The 26676-nt window shown below is 42.3% G+C and overlaps 2 protein-coding genes and 1 long non-coding RNA gene across 4 annotated transcripts; 2 read left to right on the top strand and 1 right to left on the bottom strand.

The window, feature by feature from the left end:
- Nucleotides 1-5060: 5060 nt before the first annotated feature.
- gpat3 (glycerol-3-phosphate acyltransferase 3) lies at nt 5061-13943 on the bottom strand. 2 transcript variants are annotated; one of them, XM_062554303.1, is made up of 13 exons: nt 13789-13943; nt 13151-13350; nt 12699-12765; nt 11722-12016; nt 9724-9798; nt 9001-9090; nt 8356-8449; nt 8123-8238; nt 7767-7822; nt 7579-7664; nt 7248-7376; nt 6541-6620; nt 5061-5904 (listed from the first exon to the last, which is right to left on the bottom strand). In XM_062554303.1, exons 2-13 carry the CDS (start codon nt 13292-13294, stop codon nt 5820-5822), a joined length of 1317 nt encoding a protein of 438 aa, XP_062410287.1. In that variant the 5' UTR covers nt 13295-13350; nt 13789-13943; the 3' UTR covers nt 5061-5819. The 2 variants fall into 2 exon arrangements, with proteins under 2 accessions (XP_062410287.1, XP_062410288.1); XM_062554304.1 differs by having other exon boundaries at nt 13151-13353.
- LOC134100852 (uncharacterized) lies at nt 13505-15449 on the top strand. Its single transcript, XR_009941319.1, has 3 exons — nt 13505-13990; nt 14669-14831; nt 15224-15449. It is a non-coding gene; the product is annotated as an uncharacterized LOC134100852 (long non-coding RNA).
- A 4918-nt stretch (nt 15450-20367) lies between these two features.
- LOC134101369 (pancreatic secretory granule membrane major glycoprotein GP2-like) lies at nt 20368-25938 on the top strand. The gene is made up of 10 exons (XM_062554993.1): nt 20368-20480; nt 21600-21989; nt 22124-22183; nt 22357-22473; nt 22561-22745; nt 23371-23534; nt 24097-24342; nt 25210-25375; nt 25621-25720; nt 25808-25938. Exons 1-10 carry the CDS (start codon nt 20438-20440, stop codon nt 25849-25851), a joined length of 1515 nt encoding a protein of 504 aa, XP_062410977.1. The 5' UTR covers nt 20368-20437; the 3' UTR covers nt 25852-25938.
- Nucleotides 25939-26676: the final 738 nt, after the last annotated feature.

Raw genomic sequence — 26676 nt, forward strand, 5'->3', positions numbered from 1 at the left:
TCCATTCAGACGTGACCCCAGGACCAGGGTAATGGATGAGAACACAGTGGCGTTCTGATCAAATAACAAAATCAGACATGAAGTTTGATGGCATCGCTTGCTCTCTCTCCCTCTCTTTCTCTCTCTCTCTCTCCCCCTCTCTCTCTCTCTCTCTCCCTGTGAGACGAGAGCAAATCAGAGTCAGGAGCCCATTACGAGTTGTTTCCCCATGAGGAGTGAACAGCAGAGATGGTGCCTTGCCATTTGCACCTGCACCAGAAGATGAGCCTCGCTGCTATCAGTCTGTCCACAACAACATCATCCAACTTTGGGATTTTTACCCCCATTTACCAGGAGAAAGTAAAAGTCTCTCCTCTCGGTCTCTCTCTCTCTCTCTCCTCTTCCCCCCCCCCTCTCTCTCTCTCTCTCGCTTGCTCTCTCTTCGATGGAAAAGCCATCTGAAATTGGTTTTGAGTCCTACAGAACTGAACTACCTGGCGAGGCCCATTCTTCCATCCCTTCAAGGGGAGATTATGTTTTAAAGCCTAACATGTATTGTTCAATGTGACATGCTCAATTTATCATTAGTTGTGCGGGGGGAACGGATGAGTACACTTTCAATTTAGTTCAGATGCTTTCTTCATACATCACGCCTCTTCATCATCCATCATTTCCTCCCTTTGATTTGTACAAAGAGCGAGTGAGCGGGAGACAGAGGGAGAAAAAAAAACATCCATTCATAAGTTTAACACAATTAATCATGAGGCAGAGATAATTTCATATTAATGGAGCGAAACATTTATTTCATTATTTATTTGATGAACTTGTGCAGTGAATTTCGAAAAGGGATCCCTTTTCATGATCAGATAATACCTATTGCTCAGAGAGCCGTGAAAAAAAAGCCGCCACGCCACAAACCTGTGACTTTTTTTTTTTTTTTTTTTTGGCTGTTAAGTTGCTTTTTGTTCCAGGCTTCATGTACGTTTCTGCCAGAGAGGCACCCTGCATCAGCGTAGGCATCTGAGCGTGTGCCTCTCTGTCTTCATATAACAAGTCCTGACAAATTGGAAAAAGTTGGGAGGGATAGATAGCTGACCCGAAAACAAAAGCAATCACAGCCCAGGGGTGAAGGCACGAGGAACAGTGAACCGCTGCTGGCGGCACGTCGGATTCGAGGTGGAAATCAGTCGTTTCCGTAGTCGGAGAAATATCCTCTGAGGCCACAAAACAAATGCACCCTGACACGGTCATTCATCATCACGGATATCTTTATTTGGAATAATAATAAAGTACGCGAGGAACAAGAGACAGGAGGCAAAACTTGTTTTGTCCAATTTACATTTACCCTTTAAAACGGAATGGTGCGTTCTGGTATAATTCCTAGTTCATTCATTGCAACATGAAATGGAACACATCTCATTTGAACATAAAGGCCAAGAAATAACTCATCAAAAAGAAAGCGCTGGTCTATGGTGATTAGAGTGTAACTGTTCGCTGTGTTCCACTAATTAATACCACAAATACCAGAGAAAATGAAGAGGCTCCTTTTAATGCAATTAGATCAGAGCAATTCACTGGGGCATCTGATGATAACTAAATAAGAACATAATTATTTCCTCAAACTGAATGGTCTTGAATCTCGCCACAAATCAATCAGTCCTCCGCTCTAAGAAGTTGAGACTCCATTGTGGCTCAATCAAAAAAAGAAGGGGAAAAAATCAATGCGGACCAATTATAGTCAGTTTCATTAGGGTATGTAAATGAGCCGAGTGTTTTTAAATGAGCTGGTCCTATGTTTCCCTCTCCTGGTCCTTTATATAACACCACCTAGAAGGGTCTCCACCTGTGACCGCAACCACATCAAAGACACCTCCTACAAACACTCTGCCTCTACCACCTCAGCATCCAGATGTAACTAAATTGACGGGGCTTACATTTAGTCAATTCAGATGTTTTTTGAAGTCCACTGTCATCAAAATAAATCTCTTGATACACCGTATAAAGTGTCCACATCTAAACACATCTAAATAAGTCTTTTACACAATATTATACACTAATGACGTTATGGAGGAAGAATAAAAAAATAAGAAAACAAACAAAGCGGCCTGGAACAATTTCCGTGATATGAAATATGTCAAATTCCATTTGGGTGCCGTCCGCAGCTCCTCCTAGTATTTGTCCACAATGCCACTGAGACTAATACACCATATCTGTTGAACTTTCAATAAGCCTTTTCCTTTACCAAGCCCAGACCATGGCATGTCAAAGCATGATGCTCAGTCTTTGGTTCCAGCTATGGCTGTGCATGTAACGCGGCGTCTCGGGGAAATGGCCCTCTGAGAAACACACTTCTGACTTTTGTATGATCTATCTCCCTTCGGCAGACACCCCCCTTCATCCCTTTCATTTGTGCCGTGGACGCTCTCCATAATCCATTTCCAGACAGGTGACACCTTGCAGACAGCAGGAGCCCAGCTGCCCCTGCGCTTCAACACATTGATTTCTCTTTTTCTAGAATATTCTCCATTTCTCCATGTGACTGTAATGCTCAAGTGCCCTGCGTCAAATCGGACACAACAGTCTTGTTGATATCTGACCTTATGATTCAGAAGATAAAATACTGAGTGAAACTGGCCTAATTATCGCATTATTGTGGCATAATGTGTTTTGCCATAGGAATTGCCACAGCACTGAACAGTCAGAAATGAAACAAGCAAGAACAAGTGAAAGAACAAGTGAGCTAGTACTTATTTTCTTAATGCTTTCTTGTAATTCTATTTTGGTAATAATTAAACAGATCAAATGAAACTGCTGAATCAGTTATCTTACATTGTTATTGTAATAATGCCATTATGACTATGCACTGTGCAACAATATGAAACCTTTCACGCTCAAGATAAAATATAACCTCATTTATTGAATTTATTTGCACCCTTATTATATATATATATATATATATATATATATATATTTATTATACCTTGCACCTAACAGGAAGATCAGTAACTGATTGTAAGTCTTATCAACTGGTCAAAAAAAGAAAAAGAAAAAAAGAAACCACTTCCAAGGACATTGTTGACTAAGGCTTCCTATAAGTCTCTCCATAGGTGATCACTCTCATGCAAAGTTAGCTCAAGTGGCCGGCACCACCCAGGAACATGGTGTCAGAAATGGGATTTAGCAACTGATGGCTGCTGTGGGTACAGAGGCGAGACGGCAGCAGCTGTCCGCAGAACCTTTCCTGTCATCATCTCCGATGACGGCCACCAGCACCAACCCACTCCTCCCCCCCCACCCCCCCAAGTATGCAGAGGCAGCCTGGTACGCACCGCTGGTGATGAATTCGATGCAACACTATTAAGAGGGAGATAAAATACTGAAGTTGTGCCCAGACGCTGATCCTATGGAGTGCACGGAAACTCTGCAGAGATTCCTATTGATTTCTATCCTCCGCTCTGGCCGAGACGAGTTCCAGCCTCAAGGCCACATGTATTACGACAGGCGGGCCCGGCCACAGAGAGGATTGGAGTCCGATGTATTTAAAAAATCTTCCCTTCCACCTAATGGCAGGTCCAGGACTGAGCCGCAGTCATTTAGAGTCCTGATTGGACGAGCTCGCTCAGTTCAAGCCAGCGGTGATTTAAAATGATGTCCGACTTGAACTACATTCTCCGGGAAGGGGGAAAAAAAAAATGATTCAATTTAGCGATTTATTCATATTTACTGAGTGTACCGGCATTACATTTGTATAGATCACATCTGGGTAGAAAAAAAACACGCAGATGGAGGAAATCTAATCAAAATACTAAAGACATGCCGGGCAATCACATGGAGTCCACATTCAGAAGCCCAGGTCCTGGGTCAGTTGCATGCTTTTTTATGATGTCTTTTTGAGATCTATCTGAATCACATTAAATTGGATATAAAGATGTGCAGACACATACATCACAGTAAATGGTACGCTCGAGCATTGCTCTCCGAGAGTCCCACCTTAACAATCGGGTTATAGAATCGGCTTCAGATCCGATTAATAATTTACAATCCTGTTAGGGGAGAACAAACATTTCTGTTCGAGCAATTTAAGTTGCAGGATTGATATTGGAGCTCGGAGCCAGGAAGCTGACGGCACGGTGGCCAGGACGCGGGGCGACCAGGAGCCTGCCGCCCACGGGGCTTTTTTTTAAAGCGGCCTCCGGATCCGCGCGGTGGAGAGACGCTCAGCCCTATTTCACACTCCCTGCGTTCTTTATTAAAGCGCCGTCACAGTTACCATGCATTACCCGCGCTTATCTGTTCCAAGGTTTTTATTTGGGATCATGATCAACACGCCACCCCCACCCACCTCCATCCTTCATCACCCTTTCCCTCTTTTCAAAACTCTTTTTATTCCTTCAAACATACACACACACTCTCTCTCTCTCTCTCTCTCACACACACACACACACACGCAGATCCACAGAAAGTTTTATGCTCGGAAAGGTTCATGGTAATGAGTATATAATTGCTGGCGCTTCAATCGAGCTCTAAGTAAAATGAGCTCGTCATATTGCAATCAAGCAGTCAATGATCCTTCACCATTCACCATCACAATAAGACAGAGAGCCCACCCACTTGACTTTCAAAAATGTGGAAAAGTACAGTACGTTTCATCAGAGTGCCTAAGGGCAATGATTTCCTGTTTTGTTTTCGCCATTTGTGTGATAAAAAATTTTTTTTACCTCACAAATTACTGGTTGATTTCTGATTACTGTAATATTACATTTATTTAATGCCTCTTATTCGTGCTGTTATATTGTAGTCAGAAAATAAACACATTTGGCGGTGGGATTTTTGGCAAATCCCTCATCAGCGTGAAGTCACATTGGCCTGATGAATTGTGCTCCATCTGTTTTTCTCTTAGTGCGGTGTGAATTTAATGAGTAACACTTTAAAAGGGGTGTGAAGGAATTTAACATGGCTCAAACTGAACTGTAATCCTAGATAGAATCATTTTTTGCTTGGTGAATACTGCCCTCATGTGGCCAACCAGAGCGTGTTCGGTCGGATACAACACACAAAGCCATGACTCACAAATACATGCATTCAGTGGCGTTCTGTGTCGTAATACTTTAAGACGTTTATTTTTAAAATAATCTACAAGACCTTTTGAGGCACACTGACATGTTGCATGACTGAGAACAGGACAAGGCACTGTAGCATTTACATTCTTAAGCATTTCACAGGGCAGGGGGGGTAGTGGGTCTAGGTTCACAGAATCAACTCGATCATTCTAAATATTTTGTCCATACTCCAATGGAATATAACCTGGAATTGGCCAGTGACAGGCCTTATAAACAATAATTTAGACGTTTAAGTTTTGAATTAAAATACATTGTAACAGAAATAGTTTCCTATACAAATGGAAACAAACACTTGCTTTTTACAGTACATAGTGTACAGTATATAGATATAAAAACACATTGATAATTGCCTCACAAATTCAGCTACTCCGCACGGACAGCATGTTGGAAGAACCTGATTCTTTGATTGCTGAGACTTTTTAAAAACTTCCGACAACTTTCCAGTTGCTGTTATTTCTCAAGGAAATATACATAGAATTGTATAGTTATATGCACATTTTTGCATAAGTTGCAATCTTCTTTTTACATGAAAAGTCTGTTCACCATCAGGGTTTCCACTGAGAACTGAGACAACCTAATGAATGAATCAGTCATGTCCGACGACTCGGATGTAGTGTAGAATTGAGAAGACACACGTTGCCAAGGATCAGCATCTCTGTGGAAGCTTGGTCAGTGAATGGCGTGGTGATGGTTTGGCATGGCAATTGGAAGACATACCTCCTAGCCCACTATCATGCTGCTGTACATCTTCTGCTGTTCCTCTTTGTAAGCTTCTTTAACCTTCCCTCTCTTCAGGCCTCCGTCCCTGAGCAAAATCGCAGTTACAATCATGACGATGCAAGTGAAAGTGCAAGCCAATACTGTCTCAGTGTCAGCAGAGAAAGAACTGTTGCCATCATTACTTTATAAATCAGCCTCATGAGGTCGGACAGATATCACAACATAGGTCTGAAGACAACCATGTGGGGGTTTGACAAGAAACATTCAGACGAACACTGGCATTAAGGGGCATTCAGACCAAGAACGATAACTATAAAGATAACTATAACCATAACCATAAAAGCGTCCACACTGACCGACGATAAGTCTCTCCTTGTGTTAATGAATGTGATGGCTAAAATGTGATGGGTTCTGATTGGCTGTTAGCTTTTTATCGTTCTCAAAATCGCTCTGAAAGTGATGCCCAACGATATCGTTTATCATGTTGTTATCGTTATAGTTTAGGTGTGAACGAAGTCATTCACATTAACGACAAAGCAATTTTTTTAGAGTTAACATTCTTGGTGTGAACAGCCCTTTAAAAACTTCAAACTCAAAATGGAGAAGAATGTCACTATCAAGTAAAGGAAGTCTCCATTCACTATCAACATTTCAACAAGTTGTGCTCATGTGTGCTCCAATATTTTGGAAAGACATGCGGATAACAGTATTGGATCCTTACCATGAGAGGTCAACAAGGCCTCCCTGTTCTGCGATTGCCGATTTAACTCTGTTGGCAAAGTGAACTGCATCCTCTCCTTCCTACCATAAAGGAATAAATACAGTGAACAGAACTGTTACATAAAACACAGCTATCCCCCAAACTAAAGTCATCCCCTACAATGAGCATTGAAGGAGAATTCCGGCAATCTTTCACATAGATTTCTGTTTCTTGAGGTCACTGTGTGCTGTTGGTAAGGGGGAAAAAAAGAAAAACAAATCTGTTTGACTGGAAATAAACTGGAAACCCTCAGCAACAACTCACTGGTAACACAATGGAAAATGTGCCAGTCTAAAGGGCCGTTCACACCAAGTGATATGGTATCGTTATAGTTATCATTCTTGGTGTGTACGACCCTAAAATCAGACAAATTTGGTGTGGCTATGAGAAAAAATAAATACATTTACTGAAACCTCATTGGGCAGTACTATTGGGAACTATTAAGATACACCATCAAGCTGATTCAATCACTTCCAGTATAATGGCGATGTACAGCCATTTGTGTCACCCCTAACCCAAACAAATCCTTCTGAACGATGCCCCTTGACCACAGTACCAAATTGTGCAATGCCAACCAATGTGGCCATGATCTCATTCCTATAAAAGCCATACCATGTTTAAAAATGGGCCAGACAAGCCAGCAAGAATGTCCCTGAAATGGACCGTACCTCTCTGGTCATCGGGGGAAGGTACCACACATTGACCACTATGGCCCAGCTGGTCATCATGCGGAGGAGGTAGCTCACCATATTGTACTTGGCACTGTTCCAGAAGGCATCTCCAAACTGTGGGTCATACTAGCAGAGACAAGCAAAACAGTTAATGACCACCAAGCAGCTCCACAAGCAATACTGACATCTCTGTTTTCATAGCCATAACCACAGCCATCATAAAACATTTACAATCGATATAAATGTTATGGCAAAAATATACAAACTAGAGCTAGAAACTGTCACAAGAGCTGGATAATTTCAATGACACCGCATTTATTCAAAGTACCTTTATGGCCACTGGGTGTATGGTCGCTCCAATTTCAAAGCTTCCCTTCTTGAACATCATGACTGATGTGTTATTGATGCAGGTTCCTGAAATGACAAACAGTCCGTTCTGAGTTCTGCCACTCTGAGACCAGGCCCATTCACTGGGTCCCTGTGCGCATCAAAGGCTAGAACCAAGGAAGGACTCACCCTCAGGGAAAAGCAGTATAGGCAGCTTGGTTTTGTCTGCAACGTGGGCTCTAAGCCTGTAAAAGTACAACGGTGAACAGAACTGAGCATGTGTTTTGATAGTGACCCACATGGCTTATCATTGTGACCATGTTCACCCATGCTGTACTAAAGCACAGCAGCGATTTAGGTCAGATAGTAATGTCTATTGATCTAGGTAATGTATATTGATCGTGATATTGATTGTAGGTAAACAACAGCACAGATTGTAGGTAAACAACAGCACATTATCCACATGTGAATGCAAAAAATACAAACAAATACATATACAATATATTCACAGTATAAGCTAGTTTTTTTTACATCTGATCACTCACCTGTTGGCCACAGCATTTCGATCTTTCATCTCCGATCTCTCAAACCAAATGTGAGGGCAGGACCTGAGCATTGACCTTTGGATGACCCCCATCAGACCGCCATGAACTTGCCCCACCTGTGTTCATCGAAAAGAAATGCACAAGCGGTGAAAAAACCAAACAAACATGGACCTCGTTCTTCAGCCAAGCACAGTGGTTGCTGTGGAAGCAGTAGTGTTTCTGTTACCACCCACCATGGCATAGCATCCATCATTTGCCAACATAACAATGTCAATCGGGGAGGTGTGGTTGGCGACACAGAGGCCTCCTTTCTTGGGACGGTTTTCTCTGTGGAAGGAGCAGAAACTGTGGTCAGTCACTCAAAATTCAACTAGCCAGGCTACACCAGGGTCACAACTTTTAGAAGATTTTAGAAGACTGGTCTATTTTAAACTAGTCTCACATCTTAGGTGCATTCAAATATCAAATTCCTTGAAAAGAGGAGAACGTTCACGGCAAACATGTTTCCCATAACAGATCCAGTTGACTGATTTTTTGTAAATGTTCCATCTCAACGGCAACTCTCCATCCAACTCCCAACATGTTCATGGAGAACTACCTCCTCAAACTGTTTCCAAGTGTTCACAAAAGTTTGCAGAAAACTGTTTGATAACATTCGCCTATGTTTGCGAATTTGAACATTTCATCTGGTGTAGCCAGTTCCATTGATTATAGACTAATTGATATAGCATACGCTCCACGGATGGAAAGTTTTAATTGCGTGCCCGGTGTGAGCCCAGCTGTAACTGTGAAGCCTTTAGTGAGCTGGGCACCAGTAGAGGAAACACAGAGAGAGAAGAGGGCGGGTATGAGGGCTGTACCACAGGAGAAGTCCTCACTTGTTGTGATAGCGAATGGTAGCAGAGAGGCCTCGAGCACAGATTCTGTAGCATGTCAGATGGACAAGATCACTGAGCCAGTCCTTCCCCCTGAAAGAGCAGCAAAAGTCACTTCCAAGCAGTGCAAGCCTAAGATAATTACTCTAGTGGATTGTAAAAGGCCATTCACACCGGGAACAATAACCAAACTGTAACTGTAACTGTAAAAGTAACAATAAAAGTGTCCACACTGACCAGCAATAAGGCAAGTCTCTCCTTGTGTTGATGAATGTGATGCCTAAAATTTGATGGATTCTGAGCTTTTTGGATTTTCAGCTTTTTATCCCCAATGATATCCTTCATATCTTTATTGTTATAGTTTATGTGTGGACATCATCATTGATATGAGCTAGAGAGATACGATTTTGCTATTATCATTTATAGTTATTGTTTCTGGTGTGATTGGTCCTTAACTTATAACTCAGGCAATCATACTCATAATCATAAGGTCAGTCACAACTCAGAGCTCTACCAGTTACGGGCTACTAGTATTTATCATATACACAGGGATATTAATAACCAGGTTTCTCTGTGTTCATGTAAACACCATATCCTGAGTATGCTCAAAATCAGGATAAGCCTCATATCCGGGATACTGAAGTGCATGTAAACACAGTCAATGACAAGAGAGGTCTAGTGGGTATTGAGGTTTTTTGATCATTTAATAAATACACAGAAGTTTACCTGCTACTCGGTAACAGTCCCACCAGAGTAGTCCCAATCACCAACCAGCTTAGTCCGATAAGAGCCAAGGTTATTCTGTGAGAAAAGATTCACCAGTAATACCTCAGTTGGCGTAATCATTTACTCATTATTGAATTTCATCATTATTCATGTCAATATCGTATAACTTAGAGGTGCTCTAAGCGATGTTGGGTAACGTCACTTCTGTTGACGTTCAAACAACACAGACAGCAAGTTCGGCCCTCCTTCCTGTGCAATTGAAGCTCTCCTGAACTCGTCGGTGAATGGCTGGAAAAGTTTGTGATGTTTCATGGTCCAGGCTAGGCTGGGTGAACCCTGCCTGAGCTTCCGGGGAATTTGAATTTCGCCCGGCAGCTCAGGCTGGATACCAGCAGGTCGACTTTCGCTGTTTCATTGCCAGAATCTTTGGCTCCAATCAGAAACGGCCATTCTCTAGTCCTGGCATGCTATTGGCCGGTGACGTGACGATAACGAAACTTAAGCAGCAACGAAACGAAAGCAGCAGCCGCTGTTACTTCTGTTTCGGAAGATGTTAAGGGCAAGTTTTCTTTAAAAACAGAACAAAAACTTGCCCTGGCACAGTTCATACAGCAGAAGGACGTGTTTGCGATTCTACCGACCGGCTTTGGTAGGCTAAAAGTTTAATTTACCAACTAGCCCCGCTCGTACGGAGTCATTTAAACGATGCACACTGATCACGCCTCTTTTGCAGTAGAATCAAAGCGCATCTTCCCCAGACTAATGTTCAATCTTAAAAGATTAGGTCCAAAACTAGGTCCAGGCTGCACCAGGCTGTTTTTGGAGCCTGGGCATTCTACAGTGATCTTGTGTTTTACAGTGTATTCAGGGGACAAGCAGCTAGCAGATGGTGAGATGCTTGCTGTATGTGACAAAAAATGTTTTGCCATAAAAAAACGTGTAACATCGCTTAAAGCACCTTTAGTGTACAATATGTCTGTTACTAACAAGAGCACTATGTTTTCTGCTCTCATTTGAGGACACATAGGCAGATAAATGCTGACTGGTGGCCTAACTCTCCACCTTGAGGCCACTTCTGGTTTGGGACAACTCGGTGAAAACAAATGCATGGACAGTTGATAGTACCAAATATTCTGCCATTTAGTCTGGTGATTTTACTATGAGCCAGCTGGTAGTTTGTAGGGGCACTCAGCAACGGTCATCAACTTCAGACAGTAAAGCTTTTGCTGTTCTATCTAGCTCATAAGAATAGTTCTGTGACGTTTTCAATGAACAAATACAACCTTGAGGTTTTGTTTTCACCGAGTGCAGCCAATAGACTGCACCTTATGTCAAGAGAAAATGACGTGGATTCAATGTTGAGGCTGTTACGCGTCTTTTACAAGAGGAACGTACATCTGTGTACACAAGCTAGCAAACACAGGTGGGGACAAGGAAAGATTCTCAGAAGTTACGCAAGGAAACATGAAATGATCGGTGCCTTGGCATAATAAAACATCTTCCTCGTAAGACATTTTATTTATTTGGTCTGACATCCATACACTCGTTGTTGATCTCTAAACTTCAACGACACTCGGGATTTGAGTTTCAGCCACTCCTGTTCGACTGCTACTGGAGGTTGTTCACTAATCATCTTTGTGACTATTAATTATTGACTATTATCATTGCCCATGCTCCAGCTCTTGCCCAGTCCAGTTCAGTCACGGTCGCATACTGAGAAGACACTGCATGTGCTCTACCGGACTCTTACTGGCCCCATACCTCTCCAGTGTCACTGCTCAGGACACATGACTGATAACATTATATCGGTCATTCATGTCCACTTCAATGTGTCTTTAATTAAACACCATGATGGAGTTAATCACACATGCCTCTTCCCTCCTTCCTGTTACTACTACCCTTTGCCACCCTCTGGAACCAAATGAACCTGCTCTGTAACCAATTCCTGTGTGTTATGATGATTCAGTGCAAAGACACAGAGCTCTGGCGCACACATACCTGAGTGGTGCCAGGATGCAGTAGCGTATGAACACCCCGAGACCCCAGATGATGGTGACGCGAGCGCTGATGTAGCGGAAGTTGTTGTTGGTGCGGGTCAGGAGGTTCCAGGAGGCCATCTCCTCGGAGGTGAAGCGCTGCGTCACCTCGTCCTCCACGATGCTCTCGATGCCCTTCCTGCAGAAGTAGAAGGCGTCGCACAGAGTGAAATCGCCGCCGGCCAGATTCTTGGGCCAAGAGCGACGCAGCTCCCCGATCTCCTTCTCCATAGAGCCATCCTCCTTCTGGATGATGCCTGTTAAGTCAAGAGCACACCAACAGAAAAAAACTTAGCTCCCTATTAACTTCTCAAGTTATTTGATATCATATTCATTAGTAGCCAAGATTGAATAAATTAACAAATAACAAAGGGTTCGATGTGCAGGTCTGATGTCTGATGCTATTATTTACTTGGTCTTAATGTGTGACAACTTCAGCAATAATGAATGAGACACAAGTGACAGTGGGTAGATAAAGGATATCCCCATGGCTGTGGGTCTGACCCTTTAATCCTTTAGACTATTCAACACTAATACTGAAGAGTGGGATTTAAATGAGTGATGGGGCCAACGGGGGGTTGGAATAAAGAGCAGTAACTCAGCCAGTGGTTACACAATCCAAGCTTTCTAGGACACTGGGTTATTTGCCCACCAGACAATTCCCCACAAGGGGGACAAATTACATCAACTGTATCCTGTGTAAATCAAATACAGGACATTGCACAAGGTCAACAATATGACCTAAGTTCACATTTAAGTATGAACAAATCCTGCAGGCTGATTTGTACCTACTATGTGCACTTCATTAACATGGTATTTCTGCATCTTTGCAAGCAGCTGCTTATTGTGTGATGCCTGAGCTGAACCATGTCTAACTAGGCACCATACATCAGTTCTGTAGTGTGCTTACTACTGAGACAGGCAGTTAAGACTTCTTACCATTGGAGAGTTGGGCTTGGAGTGGAGGCTGATCCCTCTGTCCCCTCTGGATCCTTAGCGTGGCCCACTGCCATGACAACAACTTTATTTTGAGGTGAACTTTCACACAGTGGTTTACCCTGCACTGCTCAGAACTGTCATGTGGCATCTAATGTGTCCAGCAAGTGGCATGCCTTGAATAGTGAGACTAAAATAGTGTTATAAGTGTTCTATTCCACGCATATGACCACAGTTACATTCCATCCTATGTGCCCATAATTGGGTTAATAATATGTAATCCATGAGCACGGAAAATAATGTGTAGCAATGTGAATTAAGAAGATAACAACTATGACTGGTTCTCTAAGTCTATACAGGTGAGGAATTGAGAAAGGTGCCATATATGAGTCATTATTATTTACATTATTATCATGGGTCTTTTGGCAGCAAGAATGCTGAGCCAGAACAGTTACCTCCAGAGTCTTCACCAAGACCTTAATGTAGATCTCTGTGACACCCAGCGAGGCTCCACACATGGCTGGTAACATGATCAGGCCAAATACTACGGAGAGCCACAGCTGGATGAGCAGGCAGGCAATGTCCCAAGCATCCTCCATTGCTGCTAAATTTGGTCGAAGTCAGCCTGTGCTGAGGTGCACTGGAATCATGTCACCTGCTAACAACAACACAGTCAACTTATTCACGTCACATTCATCTCGGTGCATGCAAATGCGCAAGGAGTAACCATTCCGCTAACGTTAGCTAGCAACTTCCCGTGTTACGAAACAGTGTTCCCAATGTGTAACCGAGTGGAAACCCAGCTTTGTAATATTGTGCCATATTGGAAAACACTTTGCTAATTTCTGCGGTTAGCTTGCTAGCAAACAGCTCGGCGACAACTGTGGTTTATTAGGAGCGATGAAGCTGAAGACATATCAAAGAAACCTACTCGTATAACTTTACACGTTTTGTCTTTAAAACAAATACATAGAACCGTTAGCTGATAAGCGTAGCCAATAGTTCACGCAGATATCGCTAACGTTAACGTTATCACAGGAAATGGTGCATGGAAATACTCGCATCTTTATCACAAAATTCATTTATAACGTACCGGCATATTCGTTATTTTTTCTTCGGGCGTTCCCGTTCCTGACAGATATCTGAAAGAATACTTCCCCAACCTTCCTTGAATATAACTTTCGTGGTTTAACCACCAGTTTCAAAGTTCATGCATGTGACATATTTAGGCTACCGAGGAAAGAGAAAGAGCGCCGCTCTGTGGCTATATTATGAAATACAAGACAGTTGAAAAGGTGAAGACATCTCAAGCTCTATGTACAGCATAGATAATATCTGTACAGTTTGAGAGGGAGCCCTGAAATGTAACGTTTAATCGTATGTTGCACAGTTCCATTAAAAACAGGGTTTAAATGTCCATTGTCCATTAGTAGGTTTATTGCTTTAGTTTTATGGTTGCAACTTGCAATAGGCTAACAAATGTAGCACACAGTTCTCAATTCTGGGGTGTATTTGGGGCAAACACAAAGCCAATCATTAGGCCCTTGGGGGCCATGCTCTTAGGAGGTTGTTTATGGAGTGAGATAGCTGCCATAGTTGTTATGCATACTATCTTACTGTTTTCACAAAGAATGACTCACAAAATGTTCAATTCAAAGAATTAATTTGTGGAAGCCTCCCTTTAATGTGAACACGTTTACAGTAATTATAACATGAAGTAGGCCTATTTGTCTTCCTCCATCAACTAGGACCTCATCACTAATCAGTTTGTTAACATGAAATAACAATTGCCGCTAACATGTTCACAATTCTCACACCATTGGTCTGAATTCAGCCTCATAAACTAGATGCACTGTACCAGACTAATTCCCTCAGTATTATACTTCACTGCCCTAAAATGGCAGATTTTTGCTGTTCATGCTTCCTGTCTCTGCATGCCATCTTTTATAGTTCCTCATGCTCACCACTTGCAGGTGTTCCAACCCGGAAGATGGCACAGTGAAGGTGCTGAGAAATGGGGTGTCCACAAGCAGCCATTTCTCCTTCAGGATGTTCACCTTCGGTGAGACCCCATCTCTGGTGTACCTCCACTGTAGCCTTCACCTCTGCCCTCTGGAGAGCAACAGCTGCATCCCGGTGAGCCTCAATGGTGCATCTCCACGTCTTATGGAGTTGGATGTCTGTTGAGAAGATCTTGAGATTATGAATTATTCTGGTGTGAATGACAAGTGAATGAGAGTTACCTCCTTATGTTCTCCTTAGTTTGTTCATATGTTAGACAAACAAATAACAAATGTGTATGTGTTGATTGGAAAGGTCTGAGGTGTTTCACCTATTTCCCCTAGAACTGTGACCATGTCCATCAACATAAAGCCCGCAGATCTGCAGACTAGATAATATCACTGTTGGTTTTGGGCCACTATTCCCTGATAAAAATACAGGTGACACAACAGCTGAGATATTCTGATTCACAGCATAGGCTAATTAGTTTCTGATATGTGACATTTTCTTTCTCTTTGTCTGTCTAGATGTGCTGGACGTCCTGGCTCCACTGCCAAAGAGACACTCTCCTAGCTGTAAACATCTGTCATTTCCATACCCCTTCATTAACTATGATCTGAAATCATACCTTTTTACCTACAGGGGGAATTAATTGATTGTTGACCCAATGAGTATTATGACTGATTCATTTAATTCATTTGAATTCAACTGATTCATTTAATAGTTCATTCTCATTTGTGTGCTCACAAGTGTAGTGAGCAAATTAACTATGTGTAAAACATCAATTGAAATATGCAAATATATGAGAAATTACTGTTTAAATAAAAAAAATAATGATTGTGTACACTTCTTGCACATGCCTACTTACACACTTCACATAAGTATATAGTGCAAATTAACGCAAAAACTCTGCACTGAGAGGACCTAACACCTGACACATAATACCAGTCAAAAAGTTCAGTGCGGAACAATGGACACCACATGTATTAAACTCTTTGGTTCTCATTACCAATTTTAAGTTTTTGCCTGAAATTCAGACTGCTCCCACCTTGTTTGGCCTATAATCAAATGCTTGACCTCTCTGGAGAGCTGAGACACTGTACCTTCTTGGAAAACCAATCAGTTCTTCTCTGTGTGATGTACTGACAGTTACAGATAACATTCATTCTTTCTTTCTCCTAGATAGCAAGCATCTCTGAACTGACCACATTTCAGCCCTCTAGGTCACTTGACTAGAAACACAACAGCCCTAGCACCAGGTTTTGTGAAGCTGTGTGCAAAAGTAGATTGATTTGGAGTGGAAGTATGAGTACTATGGAAACTCCCCATAGGACTTTTGGCTAGCCAAAATGCACACTGACAATCAAATGCTTACTGCAAATGAACCCCTTTGTGTAGAAGCAAAATCGTCTCAAATGAAAAGTACATATATATATGTACTCATGTACATATATATATGTATGTATGAATACATATATATGTGAATATTTCAAGCCAATATGCTATATATTTATTGCTAAGGATACAGTTATACAATATATTATACACAGATATATTACACTGCAGCTAGAAGGTAGGGAAGCACCAAAGGGGGAGGAGGGGTTGGAGGGGGAACCTGTGTGGATTTCCCCTGCTTTAGTGTCACCAAATCTAACAGCAGGTGCACTATAGGGCAACAATGAGACGGCCCCCAAAACAGGAATGGTTTACGCCATGATACATTTTCCATCTACATTCTTCTTGAATGATTTTTCACTAGTTTCATATTTGGCTAGGGTCAGTGTCACTGGCAGCATTAGGCCAGCTGCAGACAGCCGGCATGGCATGAGCGTGGCATATGTCTCTTGTGTTTCAATCGCATGGCAGCTGCATGGCGTTTTCTGTCACCAGAAATGTGTCTGATGCAGCATTGCAGCGGCCCTACATCAAACACATCTTCACTTTCTCTTTTGAATGGAAAAGCTTCCACGTTTGCGTCTTGCATTAGTAATCAATTACATTTCCAAAGTAACCTTCCCGAAACTGAATGTATGTGAGATTCAACACATTCTTCCTGTTATGTGACTGCAATGGCAAGACAACAGCACCCTCACTGCTACAGTAGGTAGCGGGACGAAATCTTCAGACCTGATTGTCTGACACTGTATTGGTTCTGTGGGCCCTGGGTTCCTCTGGTGCACAACAATGGTCAGCCACATGTAGCAATAGTGTGCAGGCAGTTCCTGGAGAGTGAAGGCACCATGGATTACGCTTTTTTTCCACAATGAAACCCCCCCCCCCCCCCCCCGTAAAATCCAACCTTTAATTCAAGTGCATTTATTCAGAAGGAAAAAAATCCCACATTAAGAAATAATTATTTTACATCAAGTCATGTGTGCCACAACTATTAGCACCCCTGATGTTAATACTTTGTCAACCCCTTTTAATAAAACAGCACCTATCTTCTCTTATAATGTTTCACAAGGTTAGAGAAAACAGAAAGAGGGATCTTTGACCATTCCTCTTTGCACAAAATCTCCAAATCATCCAGCGACCTGGGTCCTCTCCTCTTCACTCTCCTCTTCAGCTCACCCCACAGGTTTTCAATGGGGTTGAGGTCTGGGAACTGAGATGGCCATGGTAGGAGCTTGATACGGTGTCTGGTGAACCATTTCTGTGTAGATTTGGCTCACACATTATCTTGCTGAAAGACCCAGTGACGACCCATCTTCAGCTTTCGGGCAGAGGCCACCAGATTTTGATTTAAAATGTCCTGGTATTTCAAAGCATTCATGATGCCATGCACCCTAACCTTGTAAGGTTCCCAGGCCCTTTGGAAGAGAAACAGGCCCACAGCATCACCGATCCTCCCCCATACTTCACAGTGGGCATGAGGTGCTTTTCTGCATACTCATCTTTTTGTTACGCCAGACCCACTTAGAGTGTTTGTTGCCAAAAAGCTCTATCTTTGTCTCATCTGACCAAAGCACACGGTCCCAGTTGAAGGCCCAGTACCGCTTAGCGAACTCCAGACGTTTGTGCTTATGATTTTGAGTGAGAAAGGTTTTTTTCCGTGCATACCTACAGTAACAACTTGTTGGCATGTAGATAGCACCTGATGGTTGTTTTGGAGACTTTGTGACCCCACGATGCAATCATTTGATGCAATTCTGTAACAGTGAGCTTTGGAGATATTTCTCTTACCATCCTCCTCACGTGGTGGCACAGGGTGTCCTCCACCCTCCGCTTGTTTACCACTGTTCCAGTTGTTTAAAACGATTCCTCTGACCGTATATGGGCAGGTGTAGGCGAGTGGCTATTTTCTCGTAGCCATGGCCTGACTTGTGAAGGTCGACACACATCTGCCTTACTTAAACGGTGTGTTCCTTTGACTTTCCCATGTTGAAGAGAATTGCCTCTGTGTCACGTCATAGCTTTTTTTGGCAACAAACACTCCAGAAGTGGATCTGGCGTAACAAAAAGATGAGTATGCAGAAAAGCAGTTAGTTGGCCTACTGCCAGCCACTTAGACCTCTGAAGTTCGCCTAGATATAGGATCCAAAGCTGCCATCTTTGCCCATATAAGGAGTTCCGGGTATTAATTGAAGCTAACTGCCTATACACAGATTTCCTGTTTACTAACAAAACTAGATGCGCGCGCACCCACGGGGCAGAAGACGCCGAATGGCCGGTCTTAACGTTATAAAGTTAACCTAATAACCAGCTGCTGTACACTATAATCGGCATTTTTTTTGTATGCCACTGTTGTCTAAATGATGATAACATCTCATTTATGAGCTTATTTCAGAGTTTGTCGTTCGTTTTCATTATTTATAAAACATCGTCTTTTTGGCGGTTTTGGTGGTTTCTGGCAAATATATGCATTACTTTACATTCCTGAACATTCTCTAACCATCGTCATTTCGAATAGTGCTGTTTTCGGCACTAAAATTCATTTTAATCTTTTCACGGAGAGCAGCTGCTTAATGCTGTTCATGGTGCTTTCTGCCCCTTGCGTGCGCCTCTGGGGCCAGTTGTTCAAAAAATTTAATTTGGAAATCCCGTTTTTTGCTATCCAGGATCAGGTAATCCGTCTTACTTTTAAATCGTTTTTTCAAAGCAACGTTGGATTGGATCACCCTTATCCAGATACACAGTTTTCAGGATTACCAAATCCGGATTGCCAGCTAAAGAACAGGTAGAAGAGCCAACATGGGGTCACTTTAAGTGTTTATTTTGAGACTAAACACAAAATACAAACATCCACCTCCATTAATAATTTATTTTAAGGCCCCTCACCTGAGCCACAACAAAGAAAAAAGAAATACACATTAACAAATGCATTGCGGATATATTGAAAACATGTTAAATAAAAAATGTCCAATAGTTAACAAAATAATGTTCATGGTTCTTCATCTGAGAAGAAGAGACCCACATTTTCAAGCCCTGCTTTTAGAGTAGTAAGGGATGCAATTGTTCGAAATTGCATCAAGGTTCATATCTGATGATTGTTTTTTTGACATTAATATAGGCCTACAGTGATGAATGACAGTGACAGATATTATCATTTTTGTTTGCTATTAAAATCTGTTTGGGGGTTTATTTAATGTGGATAAGATCATTTTTATTTTTAGTTTATTATACTGAAAGGCTAAATTGGTAGCCTACTTTATCACTGTAACGGTTGAACTTTACAAATTCAAGTGCAAAATACAAATGAAAGTAGGCCTATACAGTAAATGATACAAATGTATTATGTGATCAATTTTAAAGTTTTAGTACATTTTCTTCCTGAAATCCACCTTGACATCCTACCCCTTGTTGGGATCAGGGTAATCCTGTTTTTTTGGATCAAAGTTATCCAAATCCTGCTGAAAAGTTTTGAACAACACAAACCTATGGTTTGATCCATTTTCAAACTAGGATTGGATTACGTGACCTGATCCGAATTCAGAATCCTTCTTTCCCTTTTGAACAACCCATTTTCCAGATTTGATCCCATCCGATAACCAAAATCTGATCAGATTACCTTTGAACAACTGGCCCATGAAGTTTGCCTACAAAAAGGATCCAAAGCTGCCATCTTTGCCCATATAAGGAGATCCGGGAGTTAATTGAAGCTAACTGCCTATGGCAAGTTGCATGGTAAGTTAGCTAGCAAAGATCAAAGTGTGCCGTCTTCACCTACCGAAGATCACAGTATCCACTAGACGGCAGTGAACAAAACTGTGTAGTGAAAAACGTCTGCATTTCCAATGTCATCATCCCCGCGAGAGTTTAACAGGTGCGATAATTGAAAATCCCCATGTTATTTTCCCATAGAAAAAATCTCAAGATACCGGATCTCCTTATTTGGGCAAAGATGGTGGCTTTTTTGTAGGCGAGCTTCAGAGGTCTTTGGCAAGTTGCATTGTAAGTTAGCTCTGGGGTAGCAAAGATCAAAGTGTGCCATCTTCACCTACCAAAGATCACAGTATGCACTTGAAGGCAGATGACAAAACTTTTTAGCAGGTGCAAAAATTCAAAATCCCCATGTTATTTTCCCATTGAAAAAATCTCAAGATACCGGATCTCCTTATTTGGGCAAAGATGGTGGCTTTTTTGTAGGCGAACTTCAGAGGTCTATTGCTGATAGCACTCCACTTGATGAGCAGCACAGGTGATCATGATTAGTAATTAGAGTGATTGAATGCTCACATTCTGTTAAAAATGGCCAGGACAGACGGTTTTGGATACTGGCTGCCCACGAAAACAGAAGGACCATGGATGCCAAGCTGTTGGTAGTAGGCTATATTCTTAGTCTCAGTGAGTTGGCCTTTATGGGAAGTTGGCACAATGAAAACTTAATGACTGTTAACGTACCTTTTGTTTACTTGTGTTGCGCAAAGCACAGGCCTTCATGTGGGGCCAGAGCGGTAAAACTGTGGGGCATTCTTGTATTCGAGGCAGGCCTTTAATTTTATTGTTTTATTGTGAGACATGCATGCGTTTCTTTTGAAGCGGCACCGGTGGAGATTTTCAGCTTGGTTTGAGATTTTAATTTACTAATGGGCACCGATGTTGGGGGTAGGTTATTAGATGGTTCACTATTAAGTTCCATAGTTGAAAGGGTGTCTCTTTCCATCCCGCGATTTGCTTTTTAAATTAAGCCTGTGCATGATTTACTTTTGGCGTGGGATGTAATGCCTCGAGGCAACAATAGGGCTCGGGATCGTGACGTGTGAACTTCACGGGCAGCCATATTGGCAGCCTCACTCCTTATTTACTGTGCACCTTGTAAGGATTTACTCCCGCCTGTGTAGTTTTTGCCTTCTTGGTCGTATGTTGCTGTGTACTGGGGTGTAACAGCGCAACCCACGATCGCAAGAGGAAAAAAATTGCTAATACTATACATTTTCTGCTTCTTGTCTTCTGCATCTGAATAAGTGGATTATTACGTTCGATGCGTTACCAACATGGCGGCAATAATCCTAGAATGCAACGCGTGTGCCCGAGCCCTAATGTGTTTAAATGTAGTATTGCTTCAGCCACTGGCAAGATCAGTAGGGGTCGGCAATCAAACTGGTATCTTGAGAGCAACGCATTGGAGACCCAAGGTATCGGTCGGACAACGGCTTTTCATTGGCAACGGTATTAAACCAACCAACAACATCCTGCTATTATCCGAGGCCCGGCTATAATCCATTTGAGGATGTATGGTTCAGTCAGTGGTGCAATTCTATTATGGTCACCCTGTACCACTTTACAAAGTAAAACAGTTTTTTTTCGGTGAAGACCAGATTTAGAATAAAATTCTAAATGTTCCATTTTGGTACTACAAAAATGTATCTATCTGCTCCACATTCTGTATATTTTCCATACTGCTGATGCTATGCCAATGCAAATGTCCTCTCTTTATTGATCTAACATCTTGTATTTTAACAGTGACCCTTGTGTCATCTGTTTCCGACCCCTGTAACAACTACACTGTCTTGGATGAACCCTGGAGGGCTACCAACTACACTGATGACTTCAATCATTGCGACAGTCACGTCTCCTGGCACGGCTGGTACCGGTTGCTCTATCATGGACAGACCATACGGATGCCTGAGAAGTGCCTAGGTCCAGATGGATGCGGCACCGCTGGCAAACTGTGGATGAATGGAACCCACCCCCAACCACAGGAAGGGATAGTTACGAGGGAGATGTGTAAGGCGACCCGTACCGACTGCTGTTTTGACAGAGCTCCTCCGATTCAAGTCAAAGCTTGTCCAGGAGACTATTATGTCTATCAGTTTGTGGCGCCCAATGGCTGCAATTATGCTTACTGTGCAGGTATGATGACTGGTGTTTTTTGTTATCTTAAGTCTTTTAGCTGATCTATAAACCACCAAATATTTTGTCCTCAAGCTTCAGTTCACTAACTGGAGCAGATCATATTTGCTCTAAAGCCAACAATTATTTTGTAGATGTGGACACCTTATCCACAAATGCTACTCCTACATCTCCACCTGTGCAAAACACAACAGGTAACATTTATAAACAAACTGTTTTATCCACAATTTTTAAGTTTTATAATGATGCATGTGTTCTGAAATGATCAAGAAACTGGAATACTACTCTATAGTATGACAATGCACAATGCTTACAGTGACAAATGTTTAGTGCAGTCTCTTGTTCACGCTCTCTCCTATCTCTGTAGTCTCTAACCCTTGTGATGAAGTCCACTGCACAGAAGATGAGATATGTGGGGAAGTACATGGAATCTATGGCTGCTTGTGCAGTCAGAGCCATCACCGACGTACCCCAGAGTCATTTGGTAAGCCCTAATGAGAGATGAGATTTATGGATGTTCGCATTAGATACACATGTAGGCCTACATGTACAACATCTGTCCCTCTCTCAGGTTTGGTTGCCACATGTCACAATAGCTCCTGCTGGATCTCACTGTCCCGCTGCCTCCTCTTTGAGGCTGGCTTTCCTGCTCAAGTTCTACACCTCAGCGACGTGAACTGCACCGGCACAGTCCGAGATGGACGGGTGGAGTTCCATTTCAACAATGACGACCAGAAATGCGGAACTGTTCTAAAGGTGAAGAGCAAAAATAATTTAATCAAAATCTCGACATCTCCCAAAACCTTTAAACTTCAGTAAATCGATTGATGTAAATACACCCCTTCAATGTTTGTAAACAGCCAAAGCTTATTGGGTGCGTGCAGCATGGGGTCAGAAAAATGGTGCTGCTAATAGGCCGGCATGTTGAGCTGTCAAGGTATGCACGGTCATTACTGTCACACCAGGGCTGTGTGGACCGTACCTTAATTAGTCTTGGCTAATAGCAATTGTCTGCCTGGGCTGATAACGGAATGGGATGATGTTAGCAAGTGGCCAGAGATTCATTGATCAGGCATATACGCTATCTAGTTGAGGAGTAGTACACGAAGGCATTTTTTCTCACTTTTCTTCCTTGATTCATACACACACGCTTCATTGGGATGGAAAGCTCTTTGACCAATATGCACGCACATTTTACGCACATTCTTGTGACGTAAACGGCTAATTTAGCTAAATAAACTGACATATGCCTTCTCTCAGATGTGGAGCGATATCCTTAGCAGTGTCTAGAGTAAAATTAACAGCTACTGAACAGGAACACCAAATAGGGTTTCTGTTCTGGTTGTGCTGACTGAAAATGATCTCTTTTTTTTTTTTTCAGACCAATAAAACCCACTTCATCTACAAGAATTCTATTCAGGGGACGGCCAACTCTGCAGAAGGTCTTATTATTAGCAGACAGAGACAACTGGGCCTGCAGTTTGTCTGTGAATATCCTATAAAACAAAGTTCTTCCATGAACATGGCGACCCATGTCTTACAAAGGTGAGCTGCCGCATCATAACATTTTCTAAATGAGCGCACTAATTTTAGAGCCGAATGTTCCAATATAAAGCTTAAAGGGACACATCACCGATTAGCATTAAGCTTTGTATCTTTAGAAAACCAGCCCTGTTTTTGAGTGGTCGTGCATCATTCCCTCAGTTTGCCTTGAGCTGGGAGAAATACGGACTTTCTGCTTTCAATGATGTAAAATGATGATTTTTAACGTCATTGAAAGCAGGAAGTCCTATTCATGGGTTTCATGGCAATCCGTATTTCTCCCATCTCAAGGCAAACTGGGGGAATGATGCACGACCATTCAAAAACAGGGCTGGTTTTCTAAAGATACAAAGCTTAATGCTAATCGGTGAAGTGTCCCTTTTAATTTAGTAGGAGTAGGAGGCAAAATCCTTTTGGTAAGTTGGCTATAATAGATTTTCATCAAAAGCCAATGGACGCATTGTTTTTTTAATAACTGTAAAGCACTGCAAAAATGTACAGGTTGTTTAATCCATTTTTATATTGACTGAACAAGTGCTTACTAATGCATCGAACATGCCTGCAGTGTTATACACCAGACGCTGCCTGCAACACATGGGACATACCAAGTTCAGATCACTCCATATAAGGATGCAAAGTTCACACAGAAGTTCAGTGGCAATGTGACGGGCCAACCTGATGAGATGATGTGCATATCGGTGGACGTGGAAGGAGTGGACAGCCGCCAGTTCTCCAGTGTACTGGACTCCTGTTGGGCCACACCCGTCAATGATTCAACTTCTTCCAACAACTGGGACCTCATCACTAATCAGTTTGTTAACATGAAACAACAATTGCTGCTAATATGTTCACAATTCTCGCATTCGTCTGAATTCGGCCTCAAACTTGATGCACTGTATCAGACTAATTCCCTATGTATGACTATGTATGTATACTACACTGCTAGCCTGACAAACTAGACACCCACATCAAGATGTAGGGTCTAGGAACTCGCCATAGCAGGGCTCAATCGGAGGGGTGGGATAAACGGCTGTCTTTCAAATTCCCTCTCCATGCAATAGGCAAAGATTGTTAAAGAGGAGCAAGATAATTTGTTATAATTGATGGCTATGGGCGCAAAATGGGGATCACTTCCTCTGCACAAAGAGGCATGTCATTGATTTATTCATGCGTTTCATAGTGCTGTCAATCGAAAAATTTAATCGTGATTAATCTCATGAATGTCCCAGTTAACTCGCGATTAATCACACACATCTCTACTCCTAGAAGTTCAGATACTGCAATAACAGAAAAAAACTCTGAATTGTTGTAGCCTAATTCAGTTCTTCTCTCACACACACCGAATGTGCACGAATGCACTCACTCACACACATACAAGCACACACACCGAATGTGCATGAACGCGTTTGCGCGCGCACACAGGCACAAGACAGATAACGCAGTAGTAGGAAGGGGAGAGAAGAGCCAGAGGGATGTCACACACATACTGTACACTCACATTAACGTTATTGGGTAATTCTTCAACTACGGGACTTTTTGGCTAGGCTCTTTTCAGAAAATTCAACATCTAGATTTCTACTGTAGGCTACTGCACTGCCCTAAAATGGCAGATTTTTGCTGTTCATGTTCCTGTCTCTGCATGCTGTCTTTTATAGTTCCTCATGCTCACCTCTTCCAGGTGTCCCAACCCGAAAGATGGCACGGTGAAGGTGCTGCAAAATGGCGTGTCCACAAGCAGCCGTTTCTCCTTCAGGATGTTCACCTTTGGTGAGGCCCCCTCTCCAGTGTACCTCCACTGTAGCCTTCATCTCTGCCTTCTGGAGCAAGGCCAAAGCTGCATCCCGGTGAGCCTCAAAGCTCCATCTCCACGTCTTCGTCTGAATGTTGATTATAAAATATTCGGGTGTGAACTTCAGTGCAGAACGACACTAGTAGTTAATGAGGGTAGTACCTCCTCAGGTTCTGTAGTTTGTTCATACGTTAGATAAACAAACAAATGTTTGTGGTGGTTAGACACAAATTCAGTCCCTCATCATAGAAAAGTCTGGTGTCTCATTAGATTTATTCCCCTATGCATCCCCCCTCCCAGAACTGTGACCTTGTCGATCAGCGCAAAGGCCGCAGATCTGCAGGCAATGAAGACGATATCGTTGTTTCTTACGGGCCACTATTCTCTGATGGGAATACAGGTACATGGTTTTACATAAGGAGTTCAGACTCACAACAGTTTTTGCTATACCTGACTTTTTTTTTTTCTTTCCTCTTTCTCTGTCTAGATGTGCTGGACGTCCTGGATCCACTGTCAAAGAGACTCTCGTAATCTCTCGTAAATATCTGTAATTTCCATACCCTGTCCTGTCTTTGATCTGCAACCATGACTTTTAAATAAAGACTTTTGACAAGTAAACCTCTGTAGAAATACTTTTGCAGACACGAGGGATCATTTCATTTGTGACAAATTACAAGGTAATCCAGTTACTCTCAATGGTTTTGGATCATTTGGAAAATTCAGGAATGTTTACATCAGTGAAAGAGGGGCAAAGATAGCCTAGAAATCGAGACGCCCCTAGCGGCAGCAAATGTAATTTGGCTGGCGGGGCAGTCTAGGCACGATCCATTGAGCCAGGGAGCTGAGAACCCCCAGCACCAGCGATCCAATCACAGGGCTTAACATAATGGTGACTGACATGCGACCAGTTGCGACGGTAACGCATCCTGTTATTTGAAAACAAGATGATTCACTTAGCGTTATCCTATTGCGTGGAGAGGGAAGGTTACGCATCCTGCTACTTGAAAACAAGATGATTCGTTTAGCGTTATCCTATTGCGGGGAGGAAATTTGAAAGACAACTGTTTATCCCACCCCTCCGATTGAGCCCTGTCTACGGTGAGTGTCCAGACCCTACATCTTGATGTGGGTCTGGCTCGTCAGGCTAGGGCAAAGAATTGGTACAGTAGAGGTAGACTAAATATTTAGGTATTTTGATTTGGCTAACACAGAAGATATCCAAATCTAACCCAGTAGTTGTCAGTATGCACAATTGTTTACACCGATCAATTATTTTTAAATTTTGTTTAAGTGACCTGTAAGAGAGCTCCATCCTCACTGATTTATGTACATACTGTAGATCAACAGTTTGATAGA

The sequence above is a fragment of the Sardina pilchardus genome, chromosome 14 (assembly GCF_963854185.1).
Source record: "Sardina pilchardus chromosome 14, fSarPil1.1, whole genome shotgun sequence".
Lineage (NCBI taxonomy): Eukaryota > Metazoa > Chordata > Actinopteri > Clupeiformes > Clupeidae > Sardina > Sardina pilchardus.